The 18,619-nt window shown below is 38.1% G+C and overlaps 1 protein-coding gene across 3 annotated transcripts in view; it reads left to right on the forward strand.

The window, feature by feature from the left end:
* The window catches only part of TAMM41 (TAM41 mitochondrial translocator assembly and maintenance homolog), a 39,439-nt gene extending 21,022 nt beyond the window's left edge, over positions 1-18,417 (forward strand). For 2 of the 3 annotated variants that reach the window (XM_073352288.2, XM_073352289.2), the window contains exons 5-8: positions 579-724; positions 2,378-2,543; positions 4,275-4,337; positions 14,851-18,417. In XM_073352288.2, the coding sequence (XP_073208389.1) occupies positions 579-724; positions 2,378-2,543; positions 4,275-4,337; positions 14,851-14,927 (452 nt within the window). In that variant the 3' untranslated portion in view covers positions 14,928-18,417. The other variant, XM_073352290.2, reaches the window with a different exon arrangement.
* The last annotated feature ends 202 nt before the right edge of the window (positions 18,418-18,619 follow it).

Consider the following 18,619-nt stretch of genomic DNA (forward strand, 5'->3'; position numbering starts at 1 on the left):
CATGTGATCTAACGCTGCTGACTATGGTCTAAATTCAGCCCTCAGATACATGCATGCACTTGCCACTGACTTCTGTGCAAAGCATTTGATCTCTTCCTATGGTATTTCTAAAGTGCTTATTTTAGGATCTAAAGCACCAGCACTACTCAGTATAACTTTACACTTGGCTGTCTGTCAAAATTGTGATGTGAGTGCTAAGAACTTCATTTGTTAAGGATTTGGGCTTTTCAACCATTTTAGAGAGATGGGATTGACTTAATGGTGTTGTGTAGTTTTTGGTTTTTTTTTAATTCAGTAAAAATATTAGCACAGTGGGCTAGTGGAAGCACAGTATGGTGTGAACCAGATACAATCTCTAGGATATTCTCCTTGAGCTGGCAGGTGTATGAAAAGTACTTCATTATTAGAAGACAGTCCTCATTGAGGAGTGCATGTGGTTTTGGAATAATCAGAGCATAAACAGCTTCAGATGATTGGTATCTAATTCTATGCTATGATAATCCCTTGTGTGTTCCATGGCTTCGTGTTCTCTGTTTCTGATTTTTTGTCAGTTAACTATTTTTGTTTCCTTGGTTTAGGTGATTTCAGAATGATAATTGGAGAAGACAGATCAAAGGTGCTAAACATAGTGAAAGAAAATGTGCCCCATTTTCAGAAGCTCTACAGTAACATATTACAGGAGTGCCCTCAAGTGGTGTATAAGCACCAGCTGGGCAGGCTAGAGGTAAATGGTTTACATTGTATGTTTTAAACCCACAAGTGGAATTGCTTTATTACTTAGACAGAGAGCAAGAATCTCACAATGCACCAGTGTGAATTTCTCTAGTTTTTCTCATTTACATTTATTATGCTTCTGTTACTCAACTACTTCCAGCAGTTAGCAAACTTGGCACAAATACCAATCTATAAGAATGAGGTTTAGCTCTCGTGCACAGTAAACTGCCATTCAACCTCTCATTGGGTGTGGCTGCTGAATGAGGGAGTCTTGGCAAGGGGGAGGAGGCTGGTTTAAAACAGGTGGCTTGATGACTGCCATTCAGAAGAAGCAGATTATGGAGTATGATGGCCAAAAACAGGTGGTTTGCAACAAGTAAGTGATTTATTGTCCAATTCTAAGTATTACTATCTGCAACCAAATTAGCCTAGGTTTCAGTGAACCCAAAGAAGTTTGAGTTCTAGCCACACAATTCAATGAACCAAACGCAAACTGAGTCCTGGCATCATCCCACCATAGCCCCTACTTCAGAAGTCCATCCCTGGAATTCAGGTAGCCCGAGAATGTCGTGGAGGAAGTGGATGACCAAGAATAACACTTTGGTTTGAAAGTGCATCATCAGAGCAGAAAGTACCAGATGAAAATGCCGGCCCTTTTGAATTACCCCTCATCCCATGTTGCAGGTGATTGTGGACTTGCATCACAACACTGGAGTGTGTTGTCCTGTCCAATCTGTTCACTCAGCCCTACTGTGCACGTTCTTGTGTACATTCTAAAGATTGTTGAAATATAGTGATCAAAACCATAAGTTGCAGCCCAATAACAGTTACCTCCTCTTAATTCAATGCATGGAGGAACTTTGCAATAGAATAAATATTTTAAGTGAACTGTTGCTTTGAAGAATGGAATCTCTTATTTGGATGAGAGGTTTTTTTTAAAAAAAGACTTAGTAGTAAGTTCAGAAATTAAAAAAATTAAAAATGTGGAGCAAAGGGTGTTGACCAAAACATTTCCTGCAAATTACATAAACCTGACATGATGCAAAGTTTAATGCAGATGAGAGAGAGATTTCTCAAACAGTTTTGATGAAAACTAATCGTAAAATAGTGCGAATCCCTATATATGACGTTAATAATTTTGCTCAATGCTTGAACTTATTCAGCACTTAGAACGTATTCAGCACATGGAATATTCAACACAGTTCCATGGTCTTTGAGATTATATTTGTTTTCCTTGTTTTCTGCATTTATTTTATTTAAGAGTAATTTGAGTAAATTAAAAATGCATATAAGCAATTGTGTTCCTGACTTGCTTGCACCATCAGCAAGATAGCATGTGCAAATTGGATGGCTACCTAAAAATTTAATCTTGCACTTAGGTTGCCTTTCAAGGTCATGGTTGAGATTATGCTCTGGAAAAGCAGTGGGAGCTCTCACTTCTGTTGCCCATGGCTCTGTGTGTGTGCACATGTAATAGACTGCATTATCTTTCTGCATATATATGCAACTTTGTAGCTTTATGATCAACATAGCTTTAGCAGGGATCAAAGATAGCCAAAACCCTTCTGTGCTCACTTTGGAAACATGGATTTTGTGTTAACCATCTTTACTACGTGTAATTGAGTTCACAATTTTCCTTGTTTTTTGTGTTTGTAATGTTCAGATCGATAAAAGTCCAGAAGGTCAATTCATGCAGTTAATGGCTTTGCCGAGGACTCTTCAACAAAAGATAACTTCTTTTGTAGACCCTCCTGGGAAGAACAGAGATGTGGAAGAGGTTTTACTGAAAGTGGCCCATGACCCTGACTGTGGATTAGTGGTACATCAGGGTAGGTCTGTAGGTGCATGGGAGGCAGTCTCTGATTGGAAGTGATATATTTAAGAATTAGTGTTCTACACGAAAGCAGTTTAAGAGAATTCAGCCCATCAATTTAGAAGGGTAGAGGCAGAAGAGAGAAATTATAATTCGGAGATGTTGCATTGTACCCAAATGCTTAATTTTAGGATACAATAGATGCAAACGTACTCAAAAATCTTCATGTTTGTATATCAACTTTCACTTGTCCAAATTAACATGGAAAAATATAAAGTTCCTGTTTCAAATCCTAAAAGAAATCATTTTAAACAAGAACTGGATTTAATTAGAACATTTAATTTTCTGGTTGCCTGACAGGTCTGTCTTGCCTGTCAGAACAAAGGCATAGTTTCAATCAAATACTGAGCTTCAGTGGTATGCAAATGTGTATTGTGCTACTCAGTTCATTTGAATTTGGAAGAATAACTCCAACAAACTGCAAAATCCTCACATTATAACTAGCACAAGGGTGGGATGTCTTGGAAAAGACATCAAACTTTGGGCAAAAAAAACTGTTGAGTCATGTTAGCAGGTTAATGTATAGACACTTGTGCTGCTGCCGCCAATGCTGTTCTTGTTCTGTAGATAAATGAAAATATTTAGCATTTGTGCAGTTCTTTATATCTTCAGAGTACTTGACAAGCTCTAGCTAATCCTTGCTGCAACACTGTGACATAGAAAATAATGAAAAAAGCACAGTTGTGATTTGTCCAGGACCCCATAGTGAGTCTGTCAGAGCAGTGATCATTTTTCTTCTTTATGCGCAGGTATTTCCCCACATATTTCTCCAGTCAAGGAGAATAAACTTTAATTATACAGTTTTAATAAAAACTGTTTCTGAAAAATCTCACTTCTTACTTTGTAATGCAGCAAAGTAATGCACATGAAGATGGAAACATTATAATTGAGACCAATACTCTTCTATTCTTCAGTGTGTGATAGTGTACAAAGGCTGTGTTGCACACAAAAGTTCACGCAAATAAGTATATTTAGACAATATACTTGCATAATACAACTTAAATGCTGTTTTAAAATAGACTAAACAATTTTGAAAGTATTTTTACAGCCACTATTATTCTTAATTGTATTTTTTACAGCTGTGTCTAAGGACTAGCCAAGAATGAAGATCCATTGTGCTTGGCACTGTGTCAACAGAGAGAAGTAGACAGGCCTTTCCCCAAAGAGTTTATAATCTAAATAGATAAGACTGACGCGGGACAGGGGGAAAAGGGTGTAAAACAGAATGTGAAAACACAATTTCATATTGAAATAGTTTGTTCAATTCTTTAACAAGCCCAGGCAGGGAAATATGAAATGACAAAGCCCTGCTGAAACTGTGCATGCTGAGGAAACGTGATTGATTTGAACCACCCATGACTGGGCAACTGGGTGCAGAAATATAATGGGGAAGATTGAATTAATGGAATCAAACTCTATTAATTACTACCAAGTCTTCAGTATTCTTTTTTCATATAAACAATGTCATGTTGTATAAAAAAAAAATGTTAGAAGAGCATTTGGAACAAATTCTTGAATGAGCATGACAAAGCAAAATAGAAAGTTTTTGTTAAGATAATTATAAGTTTTACTTACAGGCTGCTTTACTGTATAACTGGAAAAATATTTAACTTGCAATTTTTTTAAACTTTTTTTTAAGACTAAGATGGATAACATCTGTGTGTTTATATCCTTTCCCTTTACACAGGCATTTCAGGAATTGTGAGAACTTCCAGTCTAATACAGAGTTCTAAAACCATACTAACAGCTGGTAAGAACAAATGCCATTATATACAAATAGGCCTTTCGGTTTCAGAAAGTACAAATCTTAAAACCTCAAGCTCTCTTTGTTACAGAACTTCAAATTATAGACTTTTGGTCTTGGGAAACAGAGAAGCCACTGGAAACTTTCACTAGTAATCGCCTCTCTATTTTCTATAATTATTGGGAAATCATCAAAAGGCAAAGGAAATCTGAAACGGGGTGTGATGGGGATGTGGTGTATATATATTACTTTAGAGTTCTGCTCTGTCGAGCACTTGGCTAATTTGTACTGATATTTTGCTCTTCTTGTGTTCATGAAACTTTAGAATTCCCTCAGGATTTCTACTCATGCAGGGAGAGCAGAATGAGTGTAGAGATTTGCAATGTAGACCAGAGACTAGAATTTTTGCCCTAAAAATTATACTAAGCTAAGCACTTACTGACAAAAGTTTCAGACTACATGTAAAATAAATATTTTGCCATATCAATACCAATAGAGATACCAATATCAATATCAATACCAATAGAGACCAATACTTTCATGTTCTTAAAGGAGAAAAAAAAAAAAAGTGAACTGTCTTAGAAAACGAGTTCAGTGATAAAAGCCACCTGAGAAAAGGCTTAACTTTGTTTAATATTCAAATTAAAAAGATATACATTGGACTGGGAAAGGCCAGCTGATGGAGGGAAAATAATTGGTTGGCTGTGGGGAAACAGGTGAAGATTGGGTGACTTTTCCTCCTTCATCAAAAAAAACCTCATCACCTTCTCCATAGTTGATACCCCATCCTGGTGTGCTACCTGTCTGCCTCCTACAGTGGATCTAATATGAAGATGTCCTGAGCCTTCTAGTTTAAAAAATATTTACCTCACAGCTAATTTAGAGTGAAATATATTAGAGCCTGAGCTGTTACTGAGCCATCAAAATAGTCGGGTGATTTGGGCCCTCATTAAGCCAGGGTCACTGGTAGGCACACTGGAGTTTGCTCTAAATTTCACTTCAAGAAAATTCCTTAAATTGCATAAAGCAATGACTAGATGTAGGTTGTAGCTCATGTACATGTTCCCTACCTCCCAAATGTAGGTTAGATAAAAATTATGGTTTAAGAAGTTATTCTCCGTACCAAACAGTGAAGGATTGACTTTCCAGAGCTGTTATCCATCTTGAATCAGGAGCTCTGTAACAGGGGAGTCATACCCCCATCACTTTTTACCAGTCGTAAAAGAGGAAGAGGTGGAGCAGGGCCTCGTGAAGAAGGTGGGGGCATGGTTTGGGGACTGGTGGCCCCCCACTTTTAGGGAGCTTCTGCCACTCCTATCTTGAATTTACATTTCATATTCAATCTTGTGGCTATTCCAAATGTTCAGGACCATTACTAGCTTATTTTGGCTAAAATAATTATATAATAGGGATGATTGTACTTTGTGGGTTGATGTGTTTTGTTTTTGTTTTTTTTAAATCATGATGTTTTACAGTCCAGTTGTATTACATAGAAAGAAAATAGCCAACCTGTTGCCTAATCTTTCTCAGTACTTTGAGGAGACTGAGAAAATGAAGCAACTCCGGATTGAAGGAGAAGTGTCCTTTGTAATGAGTTGGACATGTTACCTGTGTGTATAGGGTCTTTATTGCAATTAGTGAAGCTGTTGTTGCTTCATGGTTTGGTATCACGGGAGCCTGGTAGTGGCTGAATCTCTCTTGCTCTCACTACTGATTAATATGGTGGTATTTTTAGACATACAAAACTGGCTTGTGAAGTTCAAATATGTCAAAAGAAGGAAATGCATCTGAAGCTGAGGAAAGATGGGCTTGATGTTGTAGCACAGGAATAGAAGTTGAAAGATCTGGAGTCTAATTCCTGCCTCTGACATAGGCTTCCTGTGTGATTTTAGAGTAAGTCACTTAAACCCTTCTGTACTTCAGTTTGCCTTTCTGTGAAAGTAAGGATAACATTTAACTACCTCATGTAGCATTTGATCCATTCATCTTCATAAAGTACTTTGAGATCCATAGATAGCAGGTGCTATAGAAGTGCAAAATATTGGTTAAAACAAAATATTGGTTTTTAAATCTTCAAAAATGTCTATGAATTCAGTGCTTGTGAAAGTTAGCTGACTGCCTGGGAGAATGAGACTGTTCGTATACAAACTGCTACAGTATGAGCCACAGCAGTGCAAGCTTCCCCACGTTGCTCCACATGAGTATCTGAACTCTCACCTGGAAGGACCCACCTCGGACAGTCCATTGGTGGCTCCTTCTCAATGCCTATTCAGGCTGCTTACAGAGATTTCTAAGATGTGGCTACCTGTGTTTTGGGACACTAAAAAACACATTATGACGACTTATATCTACAACGCTTTCTGTTTTGTGCGCTTGAAACAGAGCCATCCTGAGATCTGTTTTCTCATCTTCTTCTCTAATGTTGGTTTTGTGCCTAGATACACAGTATCATTAACTTTGTATCTTACCATAAACAACATTTTTGCCTTTTAAGTAGCCAGTCGTGGGATTACATTTATCCCTGAAAAAGTTGGTAACCCTCTCCACATTTCCATGTTACTTTTGGAAACGAAGGGTTGGGTGTGCTGGTTCAGGCCAAATAAAAATGGGCACGAAACTTTGCCTCAAACTTGAGGCAAACCCAAACCCCAGTGAGTCTTGAAAGGTTTGCTTCTCTTTTCTTTCCTCCCTCCCCTTTTTCATACACCTCTTACCTACTTCTTGCCAAAAGCAGAAGCACCAAAATAGACTGGATAGATCTTTTAGGATTACTGGCCTGCCTTAAAGTGCGCAGAGATGAGCCCTCCAGACCAAGGAAGTTTGGATAAGGGTCTGAACTTCTGGATGACTACCAAAGCCACACCTCTTGAGGTGTGGTTATTGCTAATTTTAACATTGGAGTGAATGGAACAATTTGAAGTCTCAAACCTGCCCTTCTATAAAAAGCATGCATTAGAAAAACTGCCATATCTCTGCGAAGTCTGCTTCTGAGAAGCTTTTCTAAACTGTGTTGCAATATGAAAGAAGCACAGAATCCTTTTTTTCTTCTTATAGGCAGAGCTGGAAGAGCTGCCTGTATAGCTATGGTTGTGTGACACTTCCCAATGGAAGACCCTGTTTTCACTGGTTTATGACTGCCAAAGTTTTAACTGTTGGGGCTGAAATCTCCCAGGCTGAGTGTCTGTCTCAGGTAACATATTTGAAAGGTTTCAGCTTCAGTGGTTTCAGCCATTTCTGAGGAAAAAAGGTTGTTTTTGCCCCTTTTACAAAAATTCTTTCACCCACTGAGTTGCGGGGGCTCTAGTGCTGCCATGCATTGATCCAGAGACTTGAAATTTATCAGAGGGGGTTGCGATAGGGTCAGGGATTTGCCTTTTGCCCTCCCCAGGAAGATTCCACCAAATTTGCCTGGTTATGAACCTCTGTAAAATGTGCATTTGCGCATGCTTAATGGTGACTGCTAAATGCTTGGAAGATTGTCTGCACTGAGCCTGCTCCATCTTGGGGCTGCAGAGGCTGAGTAGGGAGACTCTTGTGCTTTCAGAGCTCCTCCTGCCTTTGCCCAGGCAGTGAGGAAGCTACCTGATTTAAGTGCAGAGGGGTGGGGAGGCATGGGAAGAATAAGAGCAGGGGGTTGCTGGAACCAGAGGTTGGGAGGTACCAGAGAGGGAGAAAGGTGGGTAGGTATATAGAAGCAGAGTGGGAGGGAGGCAGGAGCCTGTGGTGTGTGAAGGAGGTAGGGTTGGATAGAAGCACAGGGGGAGGAGGGCAGAAGCTGGGGGACATAGGAACAAAAGGATAAGTGACCATTACAGCTACTCCCTTCCAGAACCTCAAAATGAACCCAGGAATCGTGAGTCTCTACATTCCTCTCCTGTCTGCACATAGTTGTCAAACCCACTGGCAAAGTGTCTCATCCTCTTCTCGAGCTGGTCCACGTAGCAGGAGTAGGCTGTTATCCTCTCAGTCACTCCGTGAGCTCAAGTGGTATGGATGTAAAGGACTGAGCCCTGCTGCCGACCCAAGCTGGGGCCAGTGTGGTTCCACATAATGATTTTTTTGTCGTTGTTTGTTTATTAGAAGCATTTAGGAAATTAAATTAAAAAAAAAAAGGTTAAAAGAATGCTAAGGTTGCAAAGATAAGCGTCAAAAGTCAGGAAATTCCAGTTAAGGTTGCTGCTTGGTTTTTTCCCACAGGACCCCTGCATCATTCAGTGAGTGTGTAGTTACTCAATTTTTGTTTGTATCTTCATGCAATGTGTAGCTCCAGGCCAAAACCTGCACTGCATACATAATTATTAATTCCTCCTAGGCATTTGTTTCTGTGGTGTTCTCACCATAGTGTCTTTGTGCTTCACAATTACTTTATCTTTATAACATCCCTCAGAAATGAGGTGGGGGGTATTCTCCTTTTACAGCTTCAGAATGGAGGCAGGAAGAGAGGAAGGCCAAAATCGTTTCCTAATTTTGGGTGCCCAACTCAAGAGCCTGAATTTCTTAGCCTTTTTATAGCACTTCATATGTTTGAGCAAAGCTTCAGTCAGCTTCAGTTGCAGTTGTGAGCACTAAGCACTTCTGCAGATCTGACACTGGGTGTCTCGCATTGTGTTCCTCCCCACTGTCTGGAATGTCCAATTCGAGGTCACTTATGAAAATGCTGGCTTAAGTGCCTTCACACAGGAACTCTGTGGCAGAGCAGAAGTAGAATTCAATTCTCAAGGATGGTATTCAACTGCCTAAACCTTGAGACTCCTGTATCTTCCTGCAGTCCTCTATCTAACTCATTCCATCCCTTCCAAATTCTGCAGTAAAGGGCAGGGGTCCTACAGACAAGTTTCTTTCACTACAAAGTCCAGATTCATCCCCAGAAACCCATCCATCTTGTGCGCTGAACTGAGGCAGGGGTTCTGTAGAGGGAAAAGTCATACATAAGCATGGAATTAAAGGTTTACAAGGGGACCTGATTAAGGTTGCCACTGGATATTTCATAACTTCAGAGTGCTTGACTTCGCAACATAAGTTTGTAGATGTAATAAATATTTAGTTTACATTTGTATCATGCTAGATCTCTCCTGGAGTTCAGGAAAAAATGTTTTTTCATTTGCTTAGAAATTAATTATTAATAGAATTATTTTGCTTATTACTACTGCTTTATATTTTCCTCCAAGTGTGAGGCTCATAAAATCTTTGTGATTGTTCCATCAATTTAAAGGCTTGTAGTATGTTTTAAAGGAGACCTTGAACCAATTTCGATTGAAGTTTCATCAGTACTTTAGATATTTGCTGCTAGGGGACTGTGACTAATACATGTACTTCAAAATGTCTAATCTGTACTGCTTAATTAATATTTAAAGAGTAGTAACTTCTGTTTGTTTTTAGCTCCAACCAGTTCATTTTCTTATTTATTGAGATACAGTACACAAATTTGTGGCAGATCCATAGTGGTGCTGTTGTTTTAATAGTACAATACAACAAATCTGTTCTAGGAACAGGCCTTAAAGAGCTGAGTTCATTTTAATTCAGTTACACCTAAAGATACTGATTTTGTTACTCTTTTCCTTAACAAAGATACCTCTCTTTTTAACTCTAATTCTCCTAAGATGACTTTGAACTAGTAAAGATGTGAAAAAGTGTTATGGATCTTCACTTATGTCTCCAACTGTCCCTTACACCCTTCTTTCTCACACAGTCCTATTCAAGTGATACTGGCAAGCATATAGATAAGTGGCAATGCCAGCCATTGAATCAGTGGTTTGAAGCTCTTTGTCCATTTTCCTTCTATTCCTGGCAACTGTGTTGGCAAGGCCTGATGTCTGGAATCTCATCCCTAGTACATTTGTGCAACGTTGATGTTAATTTTCCCTACCATCATTCTAGCTGAAAGCCAGTGATTGGTAGTTCTGACTTTATAAAAGGAGATAATGTATCAATACTCCAGAAGCTTCCAGATAATCACTAAATGATGTTTAATTAGTACAATTAGTAAAGGATATTTGTTGCTTTTTGTAATAGCCTTGCTGCTTTAAAAAAGAAACTGTGGATCCTAAAACACCTACAATCCAGCCTTTAACAAGCTAATCTATACCATGCTGTTAAAGTGAGAGTACAGTAATTCATATCCAGGGTGGTGGTCATTACTTAGCTGGCACACTGTTTGTTTGCTAACATTATTTGGCAGAGTACACAGACATAACAAAGAATTTCAACCCACCTAACAGGACTATCCTTCATCTTTCTCTGCCAGTGTGGTTTTCAAATAGAGCTTGAGCTCTGTATTTTTGTTTGTTGTTAAATGCCCTATTTAGCTTTTGAAAATGTGCCTGTATAATTTCTGAAGTCTGTGGGGAGATTTCTGGTCTGTTTTCTATTAGAGATGGCACCATCGTTTGATTTATTTTTCCTCCTAGCTGGAGTCTGTATAGTCTTGTGGAACTGAAAACTTTGACATTTTATGTTTAGTTACTCTTAAGGAGTGATTGTATCTTGATATTTTTGAGTTTGGAAACTTTATCTGAAATAAAATCATACTTCATTATCTTGACAGGAATGAACCATTGAGCTACAGGTTTCTGTGAGACAAATTCAATTCCATTGAATGTTGACAAATACATGTGTCAGATATACCAAGGGACTTTTCTTCTTCTACTCTTCATTTTATTTATTTATTTATTTATCTAAGGGACTGAGTTAATGGGTAAAATATTGCAAACTAAATAATCTCTGTTGCTGAAGTTCCATTGAAGTCCACACACATGCTTGAGTGTTGTCCTAAATAAGAGATGTTTTTTTGAGAATTGGAAACTAAATTTGCCTTATGTTTTATGGACACTTTGCTGTAATTATGTGCAAGCAGCCTTTATATGTTGACATCCATTGTTTGGTGCAGTGGCTGTTAACCAGCCAACAGCAAATATTAACCACTGCTCCACTTCACTATAAATGCAGCTGTTTAATAGTGCAGTGGTTCTCATCCAGGGGTGTGTGTACCCTTGGGGGTACACAATAGTCTTACGGGGATACATCAACTCATATATATATTTACATAGTTTTACAACAGGCCACGTAAAAAGCACTAGCAAAGTCTGTATAAGCTAAAATGTCATACAGACGATGACTTGCTTATACTGCTCTATGCACTATACACTGAAATGTAAGTACGGTATTTATATTCTAATTTATTTATTTTATAATTATATAGTAAAAATAGAAAGTAAAAATTTTTTCAGTAAGTGTGCTGTTACATGTTTTTGTATTTGTATGTTTGATTTTGTAAGCAAGTAGTTTTTAAGTGAGGTGAAACTTGGGCATACGCAAGACAAATCAGACTCCTGAAAGGGGTACAGTAGTCCAGAAAGGTTGAGAGCCACTGTGATAGTGCATATGTTAATCCTGAACATGAGTACATGACAGGAAGTGAAGAATACCCCCTCTACTGTAGCTACAGGGGAAGTTTGGGAAAATGGCTGAATTTCAACATTCCAGGATATTTGGGCTAACCCCTTGCTCTTACAAAAAAATTGATTTGGGACCCTTAATGGCCAGAAGCACTTACAACCTCTTATGGCTCAATCCCCAAAAATGTTTGCAGTTGTGCATTATTTTAAGTCTTTGTTCTGCATCGTCTGGTGGAAAAATTTAAGTGGGGGGAAGGAGGGAGAGGAGGAGACCCACGCTCCAAGTAATCATGGATTCATAGTAAAAGCTGAAAGATAGTTGTTGTCCAAGTGCTCACGAGTATGTCTTCAAACAGATTCTGAAACGGGTGTAGAATTGTGACCATTAACTTTTACTACAGATGTGACTCATCACCCAGAGGGCTGTTATAAGCAATTTGCTATATGCAAAAACCTGCATTTTTTTTGTAGCATGATGGGTTGGGATAGGAATAGATAAAGCCTCTTATTACATAAGATTCCAGTCTCAGGGCTGAAGTGGGTGGGGTTCAGTAGAGTGCTCACTGCAGGGAGGATATTAAGAAAATCTCTTAATGTTCAACAGCTGCAAGAGACTGTACTGGTTGGCAAGCAGATAAAACTGGCTGGCTTTTCTGACTGCAGTGCCAATGCAGCAAAGGAGCCCTGCAGGGATATATTAACTGCTTTACTGCTGATATTCCATCTGCCATACTGTTGTTATAGTGAGAGTACATTGATTTCATTGGAATGGCAGAACATAATTTTTACGTACAGCAACTTCAGTATTACAGGTTTGTGTTTTCTTGGTGTACAGTACCCTAGTAGCTTGGGCAGTAGTCAACAGGGTCATATTTTTTTAGGCAATTTTATTTGGGACAGGAACTATCCTTTTTTCTGTTTTACTGTGCGTAGTGCAATGGAGTCCTAGTCCATGACCAAAGCTCCTAGATGGTACCGTAATGCAAATAACAGATTATTTGTCATTTACTTTTCTTGACTGCAGTACTCTAGAGTCCATATGCATGCAACTATATAAATTTTAATTTGAAAAGTATTGTGTATGGTACATATGATACATATTCCAAACAAAGTTCTCTGTTAATGTTTGGGTTGAACAGTTAGGTACTCAAGTGAATAAATGCAAAAATTAAGATTGCATGCACATCCTTAACTCAACCTTTTCCTGCATGTCCATTATTTCTTTTTAATGACATAATCCCATTGTTTCTGCAATTTATAATACTTTTTTCTACAGTGTTCAGTACTCAAGTAATATCTTGTAACTTTGTATATACACTTGCACTTCTTTCGTTATGTTAATTGTCCAGTATTTCTTTGACTTAAAATATTATTTAAAATACTTTTATATGAAATTGATTACTGCTTAAGGTATATTTTAATAATTGAATGAGATGTACATCATCTTCTTTCCACCTTTCCAAAGATGCTATTCAGTGGATGTTACACTTAACTCTGAATCTAAGTTGCCTGTCTGTGTCAGCAAGCTGTCACTGTTCCGTTATACTGAAGTATGTTTAGCAAATATGGTTAAATTACTTCAATGTACTTTCTTAGTCTGGCATACAGAGTAATGCACAGTTCTGCAAGCTGATATGCGTACATAAGGTTGTAGAAAAGGTAGTATATAGTTTAGAGTACATTTTGTTGCATACGTACAAGGGGGCAGAACTATAACTGTGCAGCCTTAAAATCTTGATTTTCAGACTTCTGAGTGCTTAACCCTGTAACTTCAATGTTCTTATCGTAATGTAGGGAATTTCATACTATTTTTTTAAATTAAAAACTGGGGGGAGGAAGTAAGAAATACATAAAAAGCGTCACTCTCCAGGGCCTCAAAGCTTTGCTGGCTTGCCAAAAATGAGCAATACTTCGTTTTAAATTTCATAATTTGGTACACTATGGTTAAACACAGCAGAACATCATGTCCCTTTCACATTAGGCCCACAAGGGAGGATCCCTCTCCTGCAAACTTTAGGAACTGAGTCACTAAAGGTGCATCTTGCAAAGTACACAGAAATAGACCTTCAGCCCTTCACACTTAGAATGTGCACAAGTACTGAGGCAATGGCTGCTTTAGATCTCAGGCTCAGCCCTTGCATACCTTCATGAAAACTAGCCATGCATGCATGTGCAATGTCCTTCCTCACACACTTAATGAAGAAGTGATATGCAGCATTCTACTCCAAAAAGCTCAAATCAGAACAAATTTTCACCACAATACTCAGGCACTTTTCCTCTGAGAGCTTTTACCTTGCCAAATTTCATCTTTCACTTTATGGCTCTTTCAATTGCAGGACTATTTTAAGAGAAATGTTCAAGAATTTTTTTATAATGGGAGAAGCGTAATTTTTTCATTCAGGTCCTAATCATCTTCTTGACCTCTGCTCCAATAGCTGATAATCCTTGCTGGTTGGACTCAGGATCCCCTCACAGATGTCATCTAGTGATGGCCCGGCCCCTCGGCTTCCTGACTTCCCCAGACAGTCCTTCTAGTATTCGGCTCTGCTTCTGCTGCATTACTTATGGTCTCTATCAACTTTTTGGCATTCACTCCCTTGTCATCATGCTCTCCCACTTAGCAGAACACACGCAGTGGGTGGTAGAGAGCAGGGACACAGCAATGCTTGACAAGCTGTTCCACAAGGATGTGCAATGCAAATGCCTCCTGAGTTATCACTGCAGATATCTTCAGCAGTGTTAAGAGTAACAGGCAGATATGTCTGCATACATGTATACAATTATAACTTCACAGTCCTTTACTCATTTTGACTCTTATTGTCACCAGAAGCACTTCAGGGTGAACAGTGCCTACCCTGTTTTGAATCATGCATTATCATTCTTAGCGGTTGCTATCCATGGAATTTGTCAATTTTGTCTATCTCTCACGTGCCATCAGCCTCTATTAGCTACTATATTATGAATCTTACAAGAAAAGGAAAAGTTAGCTATCTGCTGTTGCTATACAAATAGCCTTTGGTCACCTTTCCAGGGAAGTATTTTATTTGAAGATTTGTTTAAGGCTTTCTCAAGAACTAAATAGTTGTTTCTCTTCCTAAGTTCTGCCTGTCTTGTTTTTTTCTTAGGGTTGAAGAAATCAGTGACTTACAGTATGAAGAAAATGTATAAAATGACAAAAGGATGCCTAAGGAAGGCTTCCTGATGTCCAAGTTGTGTACATACTATGTATAGGTAAATAAACAGACTTCTTTTTCTCTGAAAATATTGTGCAATTGGTACCTGTTGCTTAACTGCCTATGTAAACTGTGGATTGGTAGCAACAATTATACTATGTATATACAAATACTTGCTTACATGGGGTACGGATCTCATTTGGTGCAGATAATTTGCTGACGGCTGAGGGAATTATTTTGCAATTATACTTAAGGTTTTCCTGCATATATTAATGATTTGCCTCTCAAATACATTTGCCAGAAATGCTTGTTTGCACATCTGAAAGCAAAAAAATAAAATTCCTATATGTTTGATAGCTTTCCTCTCCAAAATAGTCCAGATTCTTTCTTCTCAAGCTTTCTCCTGTTCTCATCTCCAGTCTCTTCTGAGGAGTTTATAGAATTGTGGGGTCCAGTTGAGTTTTAACTAGATATTAAAACTTTCCCCATACAATTCTTTCTTTATTTATTTTTTACATTAAATCCATGTGAGCACATGTATTTTAAAAGTGCAATATTACTCTATAACCCTTCTGCAGAGTGGAATCCATCAAGAATACATTTTTCTCACACACAACCCAGAAAGGAGTACTTGTGGCACCTTAGAGACTAACCAATTTATTTGAGCATGAGCTTTCGTGAGCTACAGCTCACTTCATCGGATGCGTACCGTGGAAACTGCAGCAGACTTTATATACACACAGAGATCATGAAACAATACCTCCTCCCACCCCACTGTCCTGCTGGTAATAGCTTATCTAAAGTGATCATCAAGTTGGGCCATTTCCAGCACACACACACAAACTCACTCTCCTGCTGGCAATAGCTCATCCAAACTGACCACAAGTGCCAGAAGTACTCCTTTTCTTTTTGCGAATACAGACTAACATGGCTGTTACTCTGAAACAACCCAGAAAATACTTAATGAGATAGAAGCATTTTGGAGGATATATTTCACTGTCTGTGCCATGTCTGGGAGCATAGGTAACTGAAGAGTTACGAGCCGGTAAGGTATCATAAAGGTCAGCCATTCTTGGCAATCCTTTTAGTTGACAGCAACATAACTCACAACTAAATAGTGGCTGGGAGGTTATATTTCAAAACAAGGTCAATTTTCATTAAGCTTCTGGGTCCAGTAATGTGTAAGTTACGCAATATATTTTAAGTGTTCTGCACTACCAACTCACAAAGTGCTTTAAAATCAGCCTGGTTAAAATCATGGACGTTGTTAGTTACAGTATAAACTACTTGATTAATGTAAATTGTAAAATGTGTGTAAAAATACTGGCCATAAGGATAGAACCTATTCTCCTCCAATTAATCAGATCAGCTTTACAAAAGAGATTCAACTACCATATTCCTATTACTTTTCAATAAGTTATTAAAGATGCGGTCAGTGGAGGCATTGACTTTTTAATGTAATGAGAATCTTTGATATGGTGTATTAGGAGTAGCTGCTGAAAATAATGGGAATGTTTCAGAATTCCTTTTTCTCTTTGGATCAAGTGGCTTTACTTCCTTGTTTATTCAGAAATGGCTTTTCTTAACAGGTGTTCTCCATATGAAGGGACTTGACAGGGGCATCCTTTTTCCTCACTATTTGATCTGGTTTTAAAGCCAGTGGCAGTCGCAATAAGGCAAAAACAAAAATATAAAGAGGTTAGGAATTTAAAAGCAACTTTCCCACAGACTACATTTTTTGTTGCCTAACCTTAATTACTCAACTTTATCATTTTGATTTCATTTAATTGGAAGTTTTAGGAAAATCTTAAATTACAAAAAGAATTGAGGGTGTAAAACCAGCTGTTACCTATTTCCAAGGAGTAATTTAAGCATATCATGCAGCTTGGAAATTTGAGTGGGAAGTTGAGGAAATAACATAGTGTAACATGGCTCATTAATTCAGTTCTGCTTTCATCACCATTGAACAGATGTAACAATCTATGACTTTAAAATCCTGAAGAGCTTAAAGTGATTAAATTTAAATCTAGAGTCAGTAGATAAAACTAGATTGTTCCATTTAAAACTTTATTGGAATAAGACTGATAATACGGAACATTGAATATCCTCCTAAAGCCATTGTTCCTATTAACTGTCTTTCCTATATGTATATTCCTATCATATTGTCACCCATCAGTAGTTGGTTACAAATCTTGGAATAGGGTCAAAGAAACCGGACAAACATTTCTGTATAGTGTGTACTTTCTGGTAGTGGTAGGCTTTACGTTTCCAAACTTCCAGGAATACAATATGTGAGGCTAAAATTTCCATATTGATTGTTTCAGAGAAAAAAAAGTAAAAAGACGGCAAGGGAATTTATATTGGAGAATGGCTGAAAACCCATTCCTTCCATAAGTTGCCAATAATTATAATAGTAAGTCTCTGCCTCATACTATTAGGTATGTTAGAGAGGCTCAGAAAGTTGGTTTGCAGCTGCTTCTGTACCCTGTGGAAAGAGACCATGAATCAGTAAGCCTAGGATATTCAGAAATGCAAGAGAAAAGTGAAACTGGGAAAACAGGTTAGTCTCCAAGCACAAAGAAAAAGAATATCATCCCCACGTAACAGGTGAAAGGTAGTGTCATCCTTGCATCACCTTTAAATAGAAAATAATTGGCACTACTTTTAACTGTGGCATATTCTGCAACAAAAGTTATTCAGGTTAGGAAACAGTTGTATATGTAGCTCTAGCATTGTGTGTCAGGTAGTAAGAGGGCAAAGTCCCCGCTCTGAAGAGTTCATAATCTAAGTGGCATACACAAGGAGGATGGGGGTTGAGAGTAAAAAAAGACAGACTAGTGGAGCTGGGGCACTTAACTAGTTAGTTCCTCAGGTTTTGGTCGGATTTTTTTTTGGGGGGGGGGAAGGGGGAAGAGAATAAAAATAAAGGGTCTGCTTGATTGCCTGCTAGTCTTGTGTACAAAATACCACTTATCTTAACCAAAAATAGATATGGAACAAATACTTGAATAATCCCACAAATGATGTATTTTGTAGTAAAATGAGTAAAAATTCTCTGAAATCAGTTGCTGATTTAAAAATGAGGCTTATTCAGCAGCAAATTCTTAAGAATGTTGGACACCATTCAGAATGACAAAGGCAGGAATAGGAGATAATGACAAGACAAACACAAGCCTACTTCCTGTGCTGTTCAAATATCCTGAAGTGTGATGTTGGAGGGCCAGATGAGTGTAATCACCCCACTGGAAAGTTATGTCCCAATTTGACAGTGTGCTGATGAGCCATCCTGCATTCCCATTAAAGTGGGGGAAATGCACCAGCCTGCAGGATTTAGTCCATGATAAAATAATTGAGAGGAATGTATTTCTCTGTAGAATTGTATTTTCCTGTGTGTATGTGTCTTCTGTTTTTGTAATCAAACTTTGAAAAAATAAAAATATTTTATATCAGGAAAATATCCACAGTTGTTTCGTGTGAAAAAATAATTTAGGTTCATAAGGTGCCTTTCACTGAACATGGGAGTGAAGACTGGAAGAATCACAGTCACAAGAATGTACAAACCAAATGTATATTACCAGATAATTCAAGTAGAGAACTAAAAAATTGCTCCAGCAAATTAACCCATTTGTTGTATGCTCTTCATATTTCATATAGGATGTACCAGATTTTCTTACCTGAGTGTGTTTATAATTCTATTACATCTAGAGGCCTCAACAAAGAT

The sequence above is a fragment of the Lepidochelys kempii genome, chromosome 7 (genome assembly GCF_965140285.1).
Source record: "Lepidochelys kempii isolate rLepKem1 chromosome 7, rLepKem1.hap1, whole genome shotgun sequence".
In the NCBI taxonomy this organism is placed as follows: domain Eukaryota; kingdom Metazoa; phylum Chordata; order Testudines; family Cheloniidae; genus Lepidochelys; species Lepidochelys kempii.